This window comes from Brachyhypopomus gauderio, chromosome 10, assembly GCF_052324685.1.
Source record: "Brachyhypopomus gauderio isolate BG-103 chromosome 10, BGAUD_0.2, whole genome shotgun sequence".
In the NCBI taxonomy this organism is placed as follows: domain Eukaryota; kingdom Metazoa; phylum Chordata; class Actinopteri; order Gymnotiformes; family Hypopomidae; genus Brachyhypopomus; species Brachyhypopomus gauderio.
The window spans coordinates 24,676,678-24,695,807 of NC_135220.1; the positions used below are offsets into that span (position 1 = coordinate 24,676,678).

General features: G+C 45.6%; 3 protein-coding genes across 7 annotated transcripts in view; 2 read left to right on the forward strand and 1 right to left on the reverse strand.

The window, feature by feature from the left end:
* zmiz2 (zinc finger, MIZ-type containing 2) overlaps nucleotides 1-9,070 on the forward strand; it is a 9,311-nt gene extending 241 nt beyond the window's left edge. Inside the window, exons 2-17 of one of the 4 annotated variants that reach the window (XM_077020670.1) lie at nucleotides 489-713; nucleotides 854-1,042; nucleotides 1,426-1,527; nucleotides 1,754-1,922; nucleotides 2,367-2,508; nucleotides 2,743-2,953; nucleotides 3,149-3,254; nucleotides 4,047-4,204; nucleotides 4,938-5,005; nucleotides 5,243-5,311; nucleotides 5,487-5,734; nucleotides 5,832-6,001; nucleotides 6,154-6,376; nucleotides 6,582-7,461; nucleotides 8,056-8,150; nucleotides 8,274-9,070. In XM_077020670.1, coding sequence (XP_076876785.1) covers nucleotides 489-713; nucleotides 854-1,042; nucleotides 1,426-1,527; nucleotides 1,754-1,922; nucleotides 2,367-2,508; nucleotides 2,743-2,953; nucleotides 3,149-3,254; nucleotides 4,047-4,204; nucleotides 4,938-5,005; nucleotides 5,243-5,311; nucleotides 5,487-5,734; nucleotides 5,832-6,001; nucleotides 6,154-6,376; nucleotides 6,582-6,724 — 2,223 coding nt within the window. In that variant the 3' untranslated portion in view covers nucleotides 6,725-7,461; nucleotides 8,056-8,150; nucleotides 8,274-9,070. Of the gene's footprint in view, nucleotides 1-488; nucleotides 714-853; nucleotides 1,043-1,425; nucleotides 1,528-1,753; nucleotides 1,923-2,366; nucleotides 2,509-2,742; nucleotides 2,954-3,148; nucleotides 3,255-4,046; nucleotides 4,205-4,937; nucleotides 5,006-5,242; nucleotides 5,312-5,486; nucleotides 5,735-5,831; nucleotides 6,002-6,153; nucleotides 6,377-6,581 lie in introns of all 4 variants that reach the window. The other 3 variants (XM_077020668.1, XM_077020669.1, XM_077020671.1) reach the window with 3 other exon arrangements.
* A 463-nt stretch (nucleotides 9,071-9,533) lies between these two features.
* ppiab (peptidylprolyl isomerase Ab (cyclophilin A)) lies at nucleotides 9,534-13,819 on the forward strand. Of its 2 annotated transcripts, XM_077020719.1 has the most exons (5): nucleotides 9,537-9,973; nucleotides 11,441-11,471; nucleotides 11,568-11,656; nucleotides 11,765-11,937; nucleotides 12,374-13,819. In XM_077020719.1, exons 1-5 carry the CDS (start codon nucleotides 9,905-9,907, stop codon nucleotides 12,504-12,506), a joined length of 495 nt encoding a protein of 164 aa, XP_076876834.1. In that variant the 5' UTR covers nucleotides 9,537-9,904; the 3' UTR covers nucleotides 12,507-13,819. The 2 variants fall into 2 exon arrangements, with proteins under 2 accessions (XP_076876835.1, XP_076876834.1); XM_077020720.1 differs by lacking the exon at nucleotides 11,441-11,471 and having other exon boundaries at nucleotides 9,534-9,973.
* LOC143526080 (RING finger protein 122) lies at nucleotides 13,359-17,746 on the reverse strand. Its single transcript, XM_077020721.1, has 6 exons — nucleotides 17,442-17,746; nucleotides 16,707-16,857; nucleotides 14,216-14,261; nucleotides 14,091-14,132; nucleotides 13,837-13,919; nucleotides 13,359-13,493 (listed from the first exon to the last, which is right to left on the reverse strand). The coding sequence occupies exons 2-6, from the start codon at nucleotides 16,835-16,837 to the stop codon at nucleotides 13,388-13,390; spliced, it is 408 nt and encodes a 135-aa protein (XP_076876836.1). The 5' UTR covers nucleotides 16,838-16,857; nucleotides 17,442-17,746; the 3' UTR covers nucleotides 13,359-13,387.
* Between the last annotated feature and the right edge of the window lie 1,384 nt (nucleotides 17,747-19,130).

The window sequence follows — 19,130 nt, forward strand, 5'->3', positions numbered from 1 at the left end:
ACAGAGAATGGCGTGATGTTGACCCCTGATGACCTTTACATCAACCCTGGTGTATTTATTAATAACAGTAACCAGCTGCTGAGCTGTAGCTTGCTGAGGGGATGTCGGATTAACCATGACTGTAGCTCTGATTCCTTGTTCATCTCGTGGGCCATTGGTGGAGAGCTGAGCCTAAACCCAGGGCTTGTACTCATTGTGCGCCCCCTGCTGGCCAGACATGGCTTGCAGCATTTTCATTCCAGACCGGTGGTTTTAATTAATATAACTAAGGGTATAATTGTCGCTTGGGATCTCCCCAGTCCCGTGGTAACCGCAGATCTCGGAGGTAGTAGATCGCATCATTACTGCAGGGGTAGGGAGTGAGAGTTGGACCTGTTTGGACCTGTTGTAGTCCAGTAGCCCACAGGTCTTACGTTCTGATAAGCGTGGATACGTGTTGCTTTGTTTATTTGTGTTGATTATTTGGCTTGTTTGTTTGTGTTTTGCAGATGGGTGGCGCCTCCTCTTACAACACCCAGTTCCTGTCTCACTCGGGCCCGCGTGGCCCGCCCGGCATGGCCCCCTCCGGGATGGTGGGCTCCAGACCCCCCTCCATGGGGCCCATGTACCCGTCCCAGGGCCAGCGGCTGCCCCAGCATGCCGGCTACCCTGGGGCCCAGCAGGGACCCCCGCCACGACACCAGCAGGGCTTGAAGCGCCCCTACAACACCGAGGTCAGGACGGGATGGAACGTGGCCATTTAACGACGGTCTTTCAAGATGACCATAGTTCCATCAAAGCCAGAGGGAAATTCAGAATAATACTCGGGTATTCGCGTTGCTCAAAATGAACCAGGAAGTATTCTCCTCCACAGGGGTTCCCGGGGCAACAGTACGGCTCAGCGATGGGAGGGGCGGGGCCGTACCCCGGGCAAACGGTGCAGTACCACGGGCCCGGGCCCCAACGTTCAGCTCCGTCGCCCTCCTACACGGGCCACCGCATGCCCATACAGCAGATGAGCCAGTACTCTGCAGGACCGGGCAACCCGGGCCAGTACTACAAGGTAAGGGGGCGTGTCGGAGGTCAGGGGTCGCAGGTGTCCTCAGCGGCCCGTCGGCTGAGACCCGGAACAGGTTCTGTGGTCAGCGGTTTCTCACAGCGAGGGCAAAGCCCGTGGAATCTGCCACCACCAGATAATTGAATCCTGCATGTGAAAAAGATCTTGTAATCGTCACTTGCATCAAGGCACAAGTCTGTGGGATTTGTGCGAAAAACACAGTGGCAAAATGACTGTATCTGCTATTATTATACTGCAGTTATTGTGCCGATGCATCGAATATTATTTTTCTGCACAATTAAATGGAGGTTATTTATTCATTTAATGGTTAACGGTGGGGGTTTTTTTATTTTAATTTTTTTCCCTCTGAACTGTTGTTCATTTCCCAGGCGGAGCAGTTCAACGGGCAGGGCAGCAACCACGGCAGCTTGGCAACCGGAGTGGCTGGTGGTGGAGGGTACACCACCTTTAACCAGGCTGCGGTGAACGGGGTCAGTTCTCTCTCTCTCTCTCTCTCTCTCTCTCCCTCGATCTATCCCTCTCTCTCTGACTCTCTGAGTTGGTTAATATTTGACCATTTCGGGAACGCCGTGGTCGGACCTTGTACCCGAGGGCGCCTGGTCCATGTTGGGAGCTGTTTAAAACGGCTGGTGAGAATAACATGCTGTAATGCAGCTGATGTGTGACGTATGTGTGTGTGACGTGTGTGTCCCACAGCCTGGGCGAGCAATGCCCGGATACCCCAGCTCACCCCTCCCAGGAAACCCCACCCCTCCCATGACCCCCGGCAGCACCATGCCGCCGTACATGTCCCCCGGACAGGACGTGAAGTCTCCCTTCCTCCCCGACGTCAAGCCCAACATCAGCTCGCTGCAGCCCCCTACAGGTACCCGCTCCACCCTAACCCGGCAGCTCCACCCCCTTACGCAATCGTCATGGCACCCGCACAACTCCTCGTTCCGCTTTTAGACGGAGATTCACAGGACTTGGCGTCTGCGATGCGGCGCGTGGGCCGTTAACGTTCGCCTCCGACCTGCCAGGCCGTCTCCGTGTTGCTGTGTCGACTGCGGTCGCCATATCTTGCGCATGGTTTCCTTTCCGTTCTTTTTGCTCGCTGTGTTTGGAAATAAGTAGCGCCTCGTAGTCTCAGAGCCAGAAACACGAATCGAAGTGCGGTCGGCTAAACGGCCCTCACGGTAGCTAGCGCCACTACCGGGCGAGGTTGCCACGTACGTTTATTTCACACGTTAACTATTTAGCTGCGCCGTCCTTTTAAATCCTGTCCGTGCTCTGGAGGTGCGATTCTGACTCCCGAACCGGTCGGTTACAGGGAACCCGAGCGACGACCTCCGTCTGACCTTCCCCGTGCGGGACGGGGTGGTGCTGGAGCCCTTCCGCCTGGAACACAACCTGGCCGTCAGCAACCACGTCTTCCAGCTGCGTGACTCCGTCTACAAGACCCTCATGATGAGGTCAGATGTGCCATTCTGGAATGTTGTGGTACAGGACTTGTAGGTCGATGGTTACCTGGTGTCACATGCTTAAGTACACACGCTTCTGTTACATGCTTACGGACGTGCAGTAGTTGTCTCTGTGTGTGTGTGTGTGTGTGTGTGTGTGTGTGTGTGTGTGTGTGTGTGTGTGTGTGTGTGTGTGTGTGTGTGTGTGTGTGTGTGTACTGATGAAACCATGGTGTGGGTTCCCAGGCCGGATCTGGAACTGCAGTTTAAGTGCTACCATCACGAAGACCGGCAGATGAACACCAACTGGCCCGCCTCTGTGCAGGTGAGCGTCAACGCCACGCCCCTCACCATCGAGCGCGGTGACAACAAGACGTCCCACAAGCCCCTCTACCTGAAACACGTGTGCCAGCCAGGACGCAACACCATCCAGATCACCGTCACTGCCTGCTGCTGTGTAAGTGTGTGTGTGTGTGTGTGTGTGTGATGCCCCAGTTTGAATGATCTTAACACTGATGATTCTGCAGAACACACCACTGCTTTTATTGTGAAGAATGATGTTGTCTACCTTGCATTTTATAAGGTGCACCTCTCTCCTGTCTGTCTGTCTGCCTGTCTCTGTCTGTCTGCCTGTCTCTGTCTGTCTCTCCAGTCTCATCTGTTCGTGCTGCAGCTGGTCCACCGGCCATCTGTGCGTTCTGTGCTACAGGGCCTGATGAAGAAGAGGCTCCTGCCTGCCGAACACTGTGTAACCAAGAGTGAGTCCTAACTCCTCCCTTCCTCTTCCTGACCCCTCCCTCTAACCCAGGGGTCTCCAACCTTTTTGGACCTGGGAGCTACTTCTTGGATACCAGTTATTGCGGAGGGCTACCGGGGGGGGGGGGGGGGGGGGACGAAAGTTGCGTGTGCGAGTGTCAATTGCTAAGCGGGAAGACCGCTAGCAACCGCGGACAATCTATAATAGTAGCAAAAACATAAACGATGCAGCGCTTTGGTGCATGGCGCTATAGTGAGCTATTTTTAAAACAAGCCCGCGGGCGACTCATGACGTGGGTGACCCCTGGTTTATTCAATTTTGACGGCAGCCTAACTTTTTGATTGCCAGCTAATTGAGCAATAGAACACGAGAGGGAGTGTGTTATCGTGAATATATGTACATGCCGTTACTTGACAACGCGTCCGCGGAGTGATACAGAGAATGAGAATACCGTGCTGTTATCACACATATCTGCAGGGTTATAACACTTCTCAACCAGTCGGATTGTGAACTAACTGTTGTATAATTGGCGAATAATCATTTAGTGTTAGAAGGGGAGGGACAACTGTGAATTTTGATTGGACATAAATTTAAGTAGATTTCTCGATGGGACCAATTAGGTTTACAAATTTATATGTAATTCATTGGCCCTTTGGCGAGCTACTCGGAAAGGGGTGGCGAGCTACTGGTAGCTCGCGAGCGACGTGTTGGGAGACCCCTGCTCTAACCCCTCCCTCTCCTGACCCCGCCCCTGCCCCAAGCTCACGCTCCGTTTGCTCCCTCCTCTCCCCAGTAAAGAGGAACTTCAGCAGTGGGACCATCCCGGGGACCCCCGGTCTGAACGGGGAGGACGGCGTCGAGCAGACCGCCATCAAGGTCTCCCTCAAATGTCCCATCACCTTCCGCCGTATCCAGCTGCCTGCCCGCGGCCACGACTGCCGACACATACAGGTGATATTATTGATATTAATTAATATTGTTGCAGTGTGTGTGTGTGTGTGTTTGGGGGGGGGGGGGGGGTTCAGGACTGGTTTTTACAACTGGGACATCTCTCTTGTACTTACATGGTTGCTGGTCACTCTAAATTGAGTTCCTGGGATCAGATTCTGGTTTTCTAAATAACAGGATAGTAAACCAGACAGAAGCTTTCAGGAATCGTGTTACTCGTGTAGCCCCATAGTACCTTCCACAAACACTGTCAACAAAAACAAAACGAACAAAAACCTTCCAGGAAAGGCCGATCGTGACCAAAGTGTACTCCGGGCAGCCCTTATCTAACGGTTATAGAGGTATGGGTAGATTAGCGCCGCCGTCGTGGGAGTTAAACAGACCACCATGGAAATTAACCAGAACGTTAGCCAGCTAATATGCTCCCCTGGATAGGTGCGTCCCGAACATCTAGTCACCCGTTACCGTTTACGTTTAAGTCACTGAAGACTCTCCGCGTTATTGAATAATCCACTTCTGGCGTCGGTGACGCATTCCTGCACTTCTCCGTGTCATTATTAGCAGCGGACTCCACACACTCCCATTGTGTTCAGTTGGGAGTTCCCGGCGTGAAGCGATAGCGCGATACTGGCGCCCCCTGTTGGACATACTGAATTATCGCTGGTGCTTTTAACGCGTCATGTTCGCTTAGTACAAGTGCCTTATCCATACCCGTCTGTCTCTCCCCCCACCGCAGTGCTTTGACCTGGAGTCCTACCTGCAACTCAACTGTGAGAGGGGGACCTGGCGCTGTCCTGTGTGCAAGTAAGAGACACTGTTCTGTTCTGGCCATATTTTTAGCCCACCATCGTCCGCGATCTTGGAACACCCTCATATAGGTCAGCTGTGTGGCACAGTATTTAGTCCTCTAACCTCATGATTTATTGTAAGGTGTATTTTACCTGGCAAGATTACAAGTGACATCTAGAGGTATTTTAGGTATGTATTGATGCATCTTGGCACGTTTTTGTTTATATTGTGTGTGTTCTCTGGTGTTTGCAGTAAGACTGCTCTTCTGGAGGGGCTGGAAGTGGACCAGTACATGCTTGGCATTCTCATCTATATCCAGAAGTGAGCATCATCTTCACCTCAGATTACTAATCGCTACGCGCCGAATTCCGTATATAATCTCAGTCACAGCTAGGCACCTATTGTCTGCTTCTTTGTTTTAATGGAGTTTTAAACAGTTTCATACTGAAATGCAGATGTGCTTCTCATTCTTACGGCCCTTTGTGTTTCAATCTAGCAGTTCGGACTACGAGGAGATCACCATCGATCCAGTGTGTAGCTGGAAGCCGGTCCCGGTGAAGCCCGACCTGCACATTAAGGAGGATCCGGATGGTCCGGCCCTGAAGCGCTGCCGTACTCTCAGCCCCAGTCACATGATCCTACCCAGTGTCATGGAGATGATCGCAGCGCTGGGCCCAGCCTCCTCGCCCTACCAGTCTCTGCCACCAGGTGGCAGCAGCAGCACACCTGATTACCCCAGCCAAGGTACAGTAGCGTTTGTGGGTGGTGCTGTAACGGTCACGTTTGCTAATGAAGCCCGTAGGCTGACGCTAATCACGTCTCCTTTGTTCCCCTCTATCAGCCGGCTCGGGATACTCTAGCCAGCCAGGTTTCTCGGACTTCCCAAATGCTCCCGGCACTCCGACCCTGGGGGAATTTGCCTCGGGTCCCCCGCCCCTCTCCTACCAGTCTGACCTACCCAGTGGTCTCTTGACCCCTGAAAAGCCCATGGGCCACCCCATGTCTAGCCAGGTACAGCATTTCTGCCAGTCGTCCGGGACATCTCTGTTCCATTTTTCATTTCGTCATTTGTTATATTTAATGCTGAAGCTCGCTTCTCCATCCCGTGGAGACGCGCTACGTGCTACGCGACACCCCGCTAATCTGTGTCCTCTTCCTTACAGATGCCTCACTCCAGTCGTATGGACCCTTCCCACAATCCCCTGCAGCAGCAGCCGCCGCCCCCCGCAGCCGCCCCCTCACCAGGCCCTGCACGGTGCGTCTGGCCTGGGCCCCGCCGGAGCCATGCACCCCCGCAGCGGCGCCCAGAACCCCCGGCTGCACACGGACACCTTCGGCCTGGCCGGCCCTGGGGGACCAGGAGATGTCGCCGAGCCCGCCCTCGACGTGAGTCACAGCTGAGAACGCCCCTCACACCCCATCGCCCGATTCTTTGTGCGTTTGTGATGCTGCGCAAACTTCATCGCGCTCGTTTTGGCGAGGTCAAAGCGTGCTTGAACATTTACACTTTGGAGCATGTGGGTTCAGCCCAGCTTTCTGATTGGCTAGAGATGTGCAAGCCAACGCCTTTTCTCCCCCTCTTCTCCTACAGCTGCTTCCCGAGCTCACGAACCCGGACGAGCTGCTGTCCTACCTGGGACCTCCCGATCTCCCCAACAACAGCAACGACGACCTGCTCTCACTGTTCGAGAGCAACTGAGCGTGCTCGCTGCTGCCATGGCAACTCCAGCTTAGCCACACTGTCCTTATAAAAAAAAAAAAAAACAACAACAAAAAAAAACAAACACAAAATAACAAAACAAAAAGAAAAAACCTCTCCCCCTTCCCAACACACACTCAGCACACAGTTAGGAGACTTGGGGTTGTGGGTCAGGGGTCCCTCGTATATGTTTGAGTCTAATTCTTAGCCCACCATGTTCCTTTGAGACTGGAATGCAGTAATTCTCATGGCAAGGAAAATGCAGAAGATATTTTAATGTGACATTGTTACTGTTAGTCCGCCTCCAAACTATGTCGAGATTTTGTGATTTTCTTATTTTAATTAAAAGAGTCTCTTTTCATATTTCCGGCTCCTGCAAAACCCATTTGTAGAAAAGCACCTCATCTGATGTTGGACTTGTGCTTGGTGTAAATGACATTTACTTTGGGAGGAGCACAGAGCTGTTCTGGGACTGGCTCATCATCTCCACGTTTGATGGGATTGGCTCCGCCCCCATGCGTCACGTTTTAAATTGAGTGTGAATTAGTACTCGCGGTCTTTTTGAACTCCTGTATTTGTGGATGCAAAGGAGGAAGGACGAATGTTCAAAAAGCTATGAGCTCCGTCAAGGACGACACAGGGAAAAGCCAAAATAGTTTTTACCTCGGTTGTGAAGCTGAACTCCCGGAAGAGCTGGGATTGCAAGCAGACCCTGCAGACACACAAGACACACTCGCGCCTTACCTCAGCAGGTTCAGACGAACATCCACCAGTAAGCTAGCACCCTACCGTACTATATATATATCTCCTCACTTTGACTTGATCTCACCAACTTGTACTTTACTTGAAGTCCAGAAGTTTATACTTTGTTAGACAACACAGCCTGCATGCCCTAGTCGCGCAGTGCCCACAACCGCCCGCCTAACCTCTGCACCCTCCGCGCCATTGTCCGGAGATCACGAAAACGTATCTCGCAGTAGCAACGGGGGGGGGATGTACCACCTACATGTGATGTATCGCACAATGGTGCCGTGACACCTCTTCCAGGCGCCGGAGACAGGAAGGAAAGCGTATGTTTACTCCAGATGAATGCAGATATTAGGTCACTGAACAGAAGAAGCACACGCGTGTGTGTGTGTGTGTGTGAGCGCACACAGGCCCCTTAGCTGCACCCGGGGTTTCTGGCCCTGTCCTCTGCTCCGTCTGTCATCCTGTCCTCCTCCCCCTTAAAGAGCTTCGTCTTCCTGACCGAAGCCTCCGTCATGCTAGACAGGAGGAGAGGGGACGAAAACCCACCACTGATCGTTCACCCTTGAACGCCTTTTTCACGTTCGCTAATCGGTTCTGTTTGCGTTTTGACGGGCAGGAGATTTTCAGTACACGGAGGGTCCTGCAGACAACCAGCTCGTTCAGTAGAGGAAAGAGTCCGGCCAAAAAAGGAAGCAGTCACTCAGAGCACAAGTAACTATCCAATCATATTGCAGACAGGGTATATCACAAACGCGCTCTCAAACCAACTCTGAACAAGGGCATTCCGCTCAACTTTCCCAGTGAGCTGTACGGTTTCATCTCGACTGTTTGTAGTTTCAGCCTCCTGATGGGTTAGATGTTGGTCTGAAGGCAAGATCTGACCCCGTCATGGACGAAGATTAAGCAGTTAAGGATCTGTGTTGAAAATATGTACAGAAATAAGATTATTGTTACAGGTGTGAACACTCTTTACCCCATGATATTAGAATTACCACACACACAAACACACACACACTTTAAACACTATGACATTAATTTTGTCAGATATGCTTGTGTTGCATTACCTTTCTCTGTTTTCCTTTTTGGTTCGGTTGATTTGAGGAGATGGAGCAGCTCACACCCTGGTTCCTGTCTAGTCTTATTTTATTATTTATAATTGCTCTCTGGACCCTGTTGGCTATGTGCAGTTTGTATCATAATAATCCAGGGAGTGTCAGGACTTATTGGATGTGCAATTGTTTTTGAAGACATTTGTGTATCATACAATTTTATCTTTGATTATATAATTATTGTTATAATAATTATAAAGATAATTGGTGGACCTGTATGCATCTCTGTGTGTTATCTAGCAAAGTTTATGAATTTGTTTTTAAAAAAGGAAAAAAAAGTTAATTTCATCATCAGATGTGACTATGAAGGTTTTCAATAAAAGAGCTGAGAGACTTCGTTAAGACCAGCACCAAGTCACACACATTGTTAATCATACTGTTTTGAAAAATGTTTGACTGTCATGTGTAGGTGAATCTTTAAGTTCTGGCAATTGAATTAAACTTGTAAAATTTAAATCATTTTGTTTTTCTAAAGATGTGAAATATTTCCATTATGTTTTTTAAGTAAAGACTTAAGCCCCATAGTGTTTCGTTTTCATTATTTGCGACGTCGTAACGAGTCTTGGCACGAGCTTTCTGTCTGTCGACGTCATGAGTCTTGCCACGTGCTATCTGTGTCTGTCGGCTGCGGTAAATCCAGCCCATCTGACTGCAGCATGCAGACGCCGTGGGGGAGTTGTTGGCGTGTCTCCAGCCTATAGCGTCTGTAGCGAAATGTGCTACTGCAGTGTCCAGTGCATTTTACAGGCCTGTTGACGTTCAAACTCTAATTAAATGCTATTTTCTTATCCTGACGGAAAGCGCGCAGAATAAGCTGCGATTAAAAGAGGAAAGGTGTTCACACAGTCATCAAGTGTTCCTGTGGATTCCCTTCGTACAGGCGTTTCTTGATGTATATAAACGTCGCTTTTTACCTTTCTGCCATAATAAAGAATGAAGTAGCCTGCATTACTCGGGCGACGCCCTCACGCCATGATGGACAGTACTAGCCGCCTGAACACGGACCTACATCGGTACCGTTCACTCAGGGTTTGTTGGTTAAAATTTACTGTCGTCATTTAAAGCAACTACAACGGGCCAATCTCAATGTCAATCAAATCATTCCCTTTGAACTGTGCTGGTTTAATGATTTTGCCTGACATTGGAGCTGGTCGTAATTTATGCACCTCCGAAGTATCTAATTGGCTAAGGTCCATGTCAATCAGCAGTCTCGAGTCTTCATAGGTTCCAATTGGAAAAAGGTCTCCGCGCTACTTCTAGTTTTTTTCTTATGGCGTGTCCGCTGATGAGCTGCAGCACCTTCTAGGATTCAATTAACCGCTAAATAACAGAAAGCAGAATACAACCGTGTTCAGCATGGGCAACCCTAAAGTCTTTTTTGACATCACTATTGATGATAACAGCGCAGGAAGGATTGTGATGGAGGTAAGTTATAAACAGCATCTTTGTCCAACATGCTTAAAAATAACTGATCTGACTAGCTAATAATCTCTAATAGTTCAGTATGGCTAGTTAGAAAACGAAACGTCTTGCATAGATAATTCTGGTAATAGATTATGTTTACTATCTTCATATACAGTCATTGTAGCGTAGTAACTCCATTTTCATGCCATACAGGAGATCTTTAAAACCCATAAAGCTGGTGCAATTGTGCAAGAAGTAATCGATGATGTTTTGATCAGTTTACCGCGTTATCTAACGCTGGCTATATAAAATATATAACCAACTCTGTATTTGCTGTCATCTGAATGTTTTATGTGTGCCCGTTGTTGCCGGTTGAGATTGCATAAACGGATTGCTCGTCTGTTGTGAATTGTGTAATATCTTTAGCGGGAGGTTAAACACTGAGACTAATTGGTGCGTCTTTTGCCATCCGTCACTGCATCACATTGACCACCCTTGATTCAAACGTTTGGAGACGGGCAGCCAGACTCGCCAGTGCCTCAAACAGCCTACACTACTTCTTATGCCGTCGTCATTCTTTTCATAGCACAAGATGCCATTTTGAATTGCCATAGCTCAGTTTCATAAAACAAAAAAAAAAAACTACATTTACATGCGTTTGCAGCATAGCCTTTAATATGATGATTTGGTTTTCTTGTTATTTTGAGAGTTACTACTCTGATGGGTGCTTTAGGTCCTTTCAAGGAGAAAAGCATATTCCGACACGCCCTCGCCGGTCTTGTTACCTAGCGAATTTGCCCGTTACCCTCGGCGCATAGGAAACCCCATCCGGGCAGATAATGTACCTAACGTTTAGTTACTTGAACCCAGTCAAGTGAACTTCATATCTGGTAGTAGTTTGTATACTTCTAGACAGTAACCCGTTTGCTGTCAACTAAAGAGAACCGGGAGTCTCGTTACCGGAAGTCCACTTTTCGCACTATCGTTGCTGCGCGGTTGGCTGGTTAGCTGCAGCCCACCAAGACCAAGCGTACACGTTCTTGCATCCATAAACCTGTGAGATACAGACGCTTTTGAAATACCACAACTAGGGGAAACCCTTCATCTTTTGAACCGCGAGAAGTGTCGTGTTAATAATTCATGCGGACGCTGCTTGGAAACCCCTTTTTATGTTTAGAGATGTTTCTGTCTAATTCTGTTCACGTGGCTGTAATGTCACTTTGGGCGCGGTTGTTACCGAGGGTGTGGTTACACTGGGATGCATCACTTTACCTCTAAATCATTAAATAGGGACAGGAGGCTAATGTAACTGAGACTTGTTACTCCTGGAATTGTGCCAGGTTCAGTGTACTACTTTTAAGGCAGATCAGACGCACGCAGAGACCGTATGTTATGACACCAGTGGTTCATGATCATGTTTTGTTTGTTTGTTTTTTTGTTTGTTTTCTTTTTTTGTTTTTCTTTTTTCTAATCTGACTGCTGAGGCAGTTGAGAGCCGATGTTGTCCCACGTACTGCAGGTAGGCTTCGTTTTCTTTTCTGGTATCAGCAAGAAAAACGCAATTCTTTACAATTCACCTGCTTCGGAAACTCACTCCTAACCCTCTTCCAAACAGAAAACTTCCGGGCACTGTGCACAGGCGAGATGGGCTTTGGTTACAAGGGTTCTAGCTTCCACCGTGTCATTCCAAGCTTCATGTGCCAGGTAAGCTGGGAAATCTCACATTTTCTCTCATCTGCCATTTCATTGGTCAACTATTGAGATTCTGATTGCACGTGAACCAATCTTGTGGCTCCGTCCCTCCTACCTTAGGGTGGCGACTTCACCAACCACAATGGCACTGGAGGGAAGTCTATCTACGGCGAGAAGTTTGCTGATGAAAACTTCAACCTAAAGCACATGGGCATGGGTACTCTGTCCATGGCTAATGCAGGACCCAACACCAATGGCTCCCAGTTCTTCATTTGCACGGCTGATACCGCTTGGTAAAGACTCTTCAGAACCTGGATTCTTCAGGTTCTGCTGTGGGCGTGTTCTCTTGCGGTTGCCAGATGCGCTGTAGTTTCTGACATTGCACCAGGTGTTTCATCAGCAGCATGCATCTCACTGAACTACAAGAACTTGAATGTGAGATTGCATGGTTTTGTTCTGTTATTGTAACCATGATTGGAATTGAATTATGAAATGATGGAATCTAAGAACCATGTGTGGTGTGACAAATGTGCAAAATCAAACTAGCCTGCACACCAAGACTCGTCTGGACAACATCTTGGCAATTTTGCAAGCAGTGTAACTAGAATCTTTAGCTTTTACTTAAAAAAAAAAAACACTTGCGACTATTGCAGCTTACCTGGTAAATATCTGAATGCTGGCTATTTGAGAAGCAAATTGAAGTGTCCACGCATCTTTCCTTTTTCACAGGTTGGATGGCAAGCACGTTGTGTTTGGGAATGTCGTTGAAGGTATTGATGTCATTAAGGCTATCGAACGCAAAGGAAGTAGCAGTGGTAAATGCTCTGCCAAGATTGTCATCGCCAACTGTGGGCAACTTTGAAGACTACTGCCACTCAATCCCTTCGTGCATTCCCATCACACTAGGACCCCCTCCCCCCACTTTATTTATTTATTTATTTTTTTAAACATTTCTTTAAGCCATTCCTCTCTGACCTTACATGTGTCATGGCTTTGTATTATGTATTATAATCGCCTCATCAGCGATGTTTTAAGATTTTTTTTTTTTTTTTTTTTTTTTTTTTTTTTTTTTTTTTTTTTTAAGTAGATGTAAGTCTCTAAGTGGATGACTGTGTTCAAGTTTAGAATCCTCAAGGTCTTCAAACCATGAAATATCTATCAGATCTCTATCATGGAACGGAGATTATTAAAATCTTTTCTGATATCTGGACAAATGTGTTACAATTCATCTGGTTCTCCAGCAGGGAGCAGTCTGAACCATCACACAGCATCATTAAAAACCTAAAAATGAACAAAAACCCACCACAGGATTCATTAATTTGGTAGCAATTTAATTGAACATATGACATGGGAACATACCAACATGCATGGACACCATTAATTGAGCATGGATGAGAAACTCATTACTATTTAAATGTTACAATAAATAGCATCCTATGAAATTTAGAAACTCATGACAAACACAATGAGGTCTTTTGCTGTACAAAATAAACACATTTCTCCCATTAAGGTTGAAATTGGACTACTCCTATTTTTTTTACGCCATGCTCACAAATTGTATTCATCAGTCCGATCCATTACTTTGGCTACAACAAGCCAGTACGACAAAAGCATCAGGACGCCAGCCTTCTGCATCCTCAGGAGAGGGCTGAGAGTTCAGTTTAGAAATATTACCCTTTTAGTAACTGAAGCCCAAACCTGTTCGCTCATCAGAGTCAGCAGAGCATATGAAGTGTTGACGCTTCACACCAGCTCGTCTAGTATGCTGCCCACCCGGCCCGTGGGACCAGCGATGGGTTTGTTGCACATGGGGCACGTGCACCGGACCTCGAGCCACTTCATCAGACACCTGGTGCACAGGTGCAAAGCGCGTTAGACGTGCTACGGGTGTGGGGCATCTGATAGCACTCCAGGAGAAGAGTGGAATGGAAAGATCAGAGATGTTTCTTGGAATGTCTGCGGCGTAACCGTAATTTGATTGGCCAGCGGAATAACATTGCTATTTGCCCTGTTAATGTGTTTGCCCTGTGCTTTGCCCATGCCTTGTTAATGGCGGTTTTACAAAAGTATATGACGATGTTTTTGTCACCATGCTTAATTCTATTGCCTGTTGTACCTATGATGACCAGTTCCTCGTTCCTGTGAGTCAGTAATCGAATAAAAGCCCCTTCCTGAGCATGTCTGGAAATTACCTTTTGTGAAAGCCATGTTGGCATGGTAACGTCCCAAGCTCATCTCTTATTCTGAAGTCCTCCAAACACACTGCACACGTTTGCTAGGAGAATGAAGACAGGGCAGTTGGTTGAGGATGGGAACCACACGTGTTAACAGTGCAAAATTACCTCTGAACTCTGCGTCTGAGTGAACTGTAATGTCAGTTGGTGTCACCACTACTGTAGGACATGTACTAATCTTTGAAAACCAGACCTAAAAGAAAAGTGCCTACCTCATGAAAATTGACATTATTTGTTTCACCTCTGAAGACAACCTATAAGAAATTCAGGATACCATGTCATCTTTATACTCTAGTGCATATAATAAGGTATCGCCTCATGACCTTTGCTCTCTTACCACTTCGTAGTCAAATGTCTCACACTGGGCTCGATGTTGCAATTTACTGGGGAAACACAGTAGCACAATGAGTCACAAACAGCAGTGGAGCTCTAAATTATACTAAACATAGATAAAAAGAAATGTGCTATATTTGTCAACAGTGATTTTTCACTGCAATTGAAATTTGTCTTCTGCATTTACCCATCTGTGCAATACACACACACAAACACACACTAGTGATTACTAGGGGGCTCCCACCGCTCTGGGCATGTGTGCACCACAGCCCCCTAGTAACCACTTGTGTGTGTTCTAATATATATATATATATATATAATCAATCAACTATATATATATATATATATATATATATATATATATATATATATATATATATATATATAGTTGATCGATTCTCAGTTGAATACTAGATCAATCAATCAATATGTATTTATATAGCCCCCAGTGAGCAAGTCAAGGGCAACAGTGGCAAGGAAAATCTCCCTAAGTGCATGAGGAAGAAACCTTGAGAGGAACCAAGACTCAGGGGGGGAACCCATCCTCCTCTGGCCGATGGCGGTCACCACATAACAACAATTAGAGAGATACATAAACAAAGAAAAGATGGGAAGAATAAATAATTCTCATATTTGTGTGTATTTATATACACGAGTTCTCTATGTAATTCCTCTTCAGCCTTAAACTTCTTGGTGGTTGGTAATAGTAGTGCAGGGCCATGGAGATACAGCCATAGCAGGGTGGTGGGAGGGGCCAGGGCAGTGGGTTGATCCTTCATCATAGCAGGGTGGTGGGAGGGGCCAGGGCAGTGGGTTGATCCTTCATCATAGCAGGGTGGTGGGAGGGGCCAGGGCAGTGGGTTGATCCTTCATCATAGCTGGTTATGCAGGAGGTGGCTGTCCCAGGGCAGATCTCGGGAAAGGCTCGTCTCTCCTCGTCTCAGTATTTCTCGGGTAGATGACAACGCTAGAAGCTAACTCAAAAAACAATTGCTCAGGTCTTCACTGGTGTTCTGCATAGACCTGAAACCTCTCAGCCAGACCATCAATAACAGTGTCTACAGGTATAGATTCCAGAGCTGAAATACAATCACCTCCTGTATGGGTGACACCAAGATGGAATGGGACTTTAGATGGAATGGAATCTAGACCTGGAGGACATCTCCAAATACCTGTACATTCTCTGAAAACACAGGAACCACAAGGCAGAGACAAAAAGGACAGTAAAGTAATGCAGGTTCTCAAGATCAGCTGAATGGGAACAATAAGATCAAACTCCTAAACATGTATGCTGTGCCAGTCATCAGATACACAGCAGGCATATTAAGCTAAACAAGAGACAAACCAGAAGCTGCCAGTGCCAAGACCCCAGAACTCCTCCCAGCACATGGGGCACTCCACTCAAGATACAACAAGACCCCAGAACTCCTCCCAGCACATGGGGCACTCCACTCAAGATACAACAAGACCCCAGAACTCCTCCCAGCACATGGGGCACTCCACTCAAGATACAACAAGACCCCATAACTCCTCCCAGCACATGGGGCACTCCACTCAAGATACAACAAGGAGGTGCAAGGAGATCCACAACGTGTAAGATACACTTTGCAGGGTCAACACCAAAGGTCATACCCATAGTGGTTGGGGAGGAGAAATATATAACCTCCTACTGTAAGCCTGAGACAGTAATTTTCTGTGTTTCTGTGTTCTGGGTGGAAACACCGGAATGACTGAAATGTATCTAGTGAAGTTTTTATTAAAAAAATTTTTTTTTAACTTTTTTTTTACTTCAGACGTCTATATTTTTTACTTCAGACATTTTCAGACATATACATGGTAGGAATAAGATTATTAGATAGATAGATAGATAGATAGATAGATAGATAGATAGATAGATAGATAGATAGATAGATAGATAGATAGATAGATAGATTATTACACACACTCACACACACACACACACACACACTATAACAGACTACCTTAACAGAACAGGTTTTTCATATTTTGTGTGCTAAGACTGGTGACTGGTGTGTTTGGATGATTTTGGATGATAATCTTATCTGTATAATATTAATTATATTGTTCCTCCTTTCGTTTGAAAGTATAACGTATATTATCGGACATGTAGCGAGCCATATAATATTTTTAGGCAAGTTGATTCTGCAGTGTAAGGTGTGGGAGTGGTGTGAGTCTTTGGGGGTCAGAAGATAAAAATAGCACCGGGAACAAAAAGAGATGATAGGATCGGCTCCTGGATTGTTTGAGTCAGGAAGTACTTCAGACCACAGGAAGCGGTCTGAGGCTCCTGTCCATCAAACGTATTATTTAAATTACAAAAAGGAGCTGGACTAACTACAATGCCTAGGATTTGAGCGGAAAGAGCAGAAATGACTAGTCTATGTGAAATGCTTGTCTGGTAATGTAGGGTACGTCATATTAATCAGCAATTCGTGACAATTGTCCAAGAGGTTGGCAGTCGTTACGATCGTTACCTTATAAAGCAGCAGCAAAAGATTAGACTCAGGATGAAGACGGATATCCCAATACCAAAGATGACCATATATATATTCAAAAACAGATCCTGGAAAGCGATTGGAGGCATAGTGTATTTAAAGCCAATCATTTCTTGAATGCGCAGGTGCCCTGAAAACAACAAACATAAACACAGTGCTCGTAAATGGTTTATGGAAGTGGGAATAACTTGGAGTCCGATTCCTGTAACAGCGAACCCATAAATAGTCATAGTTTGAGGCATAAGGAAGACTTTGCTATACATTTTTTTTACTCAAAGCAAAACATTTCAGTTACATTACAATTTACTTTTTATAATGTGTAACATTTACACTTGTCTAGAATAAATTCTAAATATGATAGCTCCTATTACTTTTATTTTTTAGGATGATTGTAATTTATGTATAGGCTACGCATGGCACAATCATAACATTTTCAAACATTTTTTTACCTTTCTGAATTATATATATAACGTATAAAGATGACATGGTATACTGAATTTCTTATAGGTTGTCTTCAGAGGTGAAACAAATAATATATATTTTTAAAAAGCATCTAAGTATAGCCACGAATAAGCTAGTTAAATTAAATAAGTTGTGGCGTCACATTGTAAGTTGACTCTCAATTTAAGGCACGAGATTTAAATCAAGTTCTGTGTAACGATTGACATAAGCACCTTTACTGTTATGCACAAACTGACTGTGTTCAAAGCTTACCATTGTCAAATAGATCTTCGATTAATTGTTCCAGGAAAATGATTTCAGACGATACCCTTGAAAATAAAGCATTCTACTGTGAAGTTCACAGGTTAATCAACTTTCCCCAACCAAATGTCCATTTTCTCCTAGGCTGTCACGACGTAGATTATCTGTTATATCCGTTTATGATGTTGTCATGTAAATGCGATGGCAGTCTGAGTTCTCGTCCAGAAGATAGTGTATACAGTAGTAAACAGTAAAATGTGTATACGTAATAAATGACGGTAACGCTTTGGAGTAAAAAAGAATCTCGGTGCGGGTATTCTCAGAGCTATGTTCTTATTCAATGACAGGCGGAGCCTTTTACGCAATAACCACTTCGTAAATTGTGAGTTTAGTTCATTCATAAATACTTAACACTGAGCAAAAAGTGACTGAAAAGAATGTCGATATATTTGTTTATGTTTTTATCCTGTAGTTAATTAAAGTTAATCATCTTGTTGCGTTATTATTAATAACAACAAACTCAAAAGACGTAATCTTTTATTATTTTTACTGTGAGTTTATTGAGTTTTTAAAACAGTGTGAGAACAGACAAAGCAAAACAATAGCAAACAAGGGGGAAAAAGCCCCATTGCTTGATTTATTTACGTTGGTCAGCCAGTTACAAAACAATAAGCGGTGTTAATGAGCCACGAAATGTCTTAGGGGATATCCATCTAGGGCACGATTTTAATATATTCAAAAAGGGGTCCCAAATCATATGAAATTTTCATGTTGAACCAGTCCTAATTTTCTTTTCATTATAACAACTGAACACATTTCTTGTGGTGTGTGAGATGGGGGATCAGGGGATTTCCATTTAGGTACCATTAGCCTTTTTGCAAGGAGGGTGGCGAATGACACAAAGCCAGCCTCTGTTCTTAGAGAAAAATGGGTTTGTCCCGAACAGGGCAACAACGGCATGGGGTTTACCTACAATATCTGTGAATGAATTGAATGTTTCAGACCAATACGGGCAGAGAGAGAGGGATGGGTCCAAAATGTGCGCAGGTGCTTTACTACAGCTTGCCAACATCTATGTTCTTATCTGTGACAGTCTGACCTTGGTAAAAGGAAGGTGACATATTCTTTAACACTGCATGAGACTGTGCTTTGCACAGACAGAGTATTTAAGTACTATACTTTCTTTTGTGCCCATACCCAGAGTTCATCTGGAATTTCTTCTCCTTATTCAGAAAAAAAAATTCACAAGGTTTCCAAAAAGATGGAGAAGGCTTGTAAGGTCTGGATTTTTTCCAAATTCTCAAAGAGGTTTTAACTATAAATTTTTTTGTATAGCTTGGGTGAGGGCCTGTGATTGACGAATTCACCAGTGCTCAGGGGATGCTGGACTAGCTGAAAGAGCTTCCAGTTGAAGCCAGGCTGGATGAAGTGAGTGAGGGTTATAATAGAGCTAATACTGTATAATCCGAAGATATACAGTAATAATATAAAAAATGAGGTATTGCCATCCAACCCATAGTCTTAGGACTTTGCTGTAATTGTCTACTTAATGGTGCGTTTTGTTACTTCAGATAAATTCCGGTATAACAGAACCGAGTTTTTTGGAGAAAGCTTTGGGGTACAAATATGAGAATATGTTGACACAAGGCAGAGAGGGAGTGAAACACAAGGGCTCCATGGCCATGTTTTTATTAGACAAGT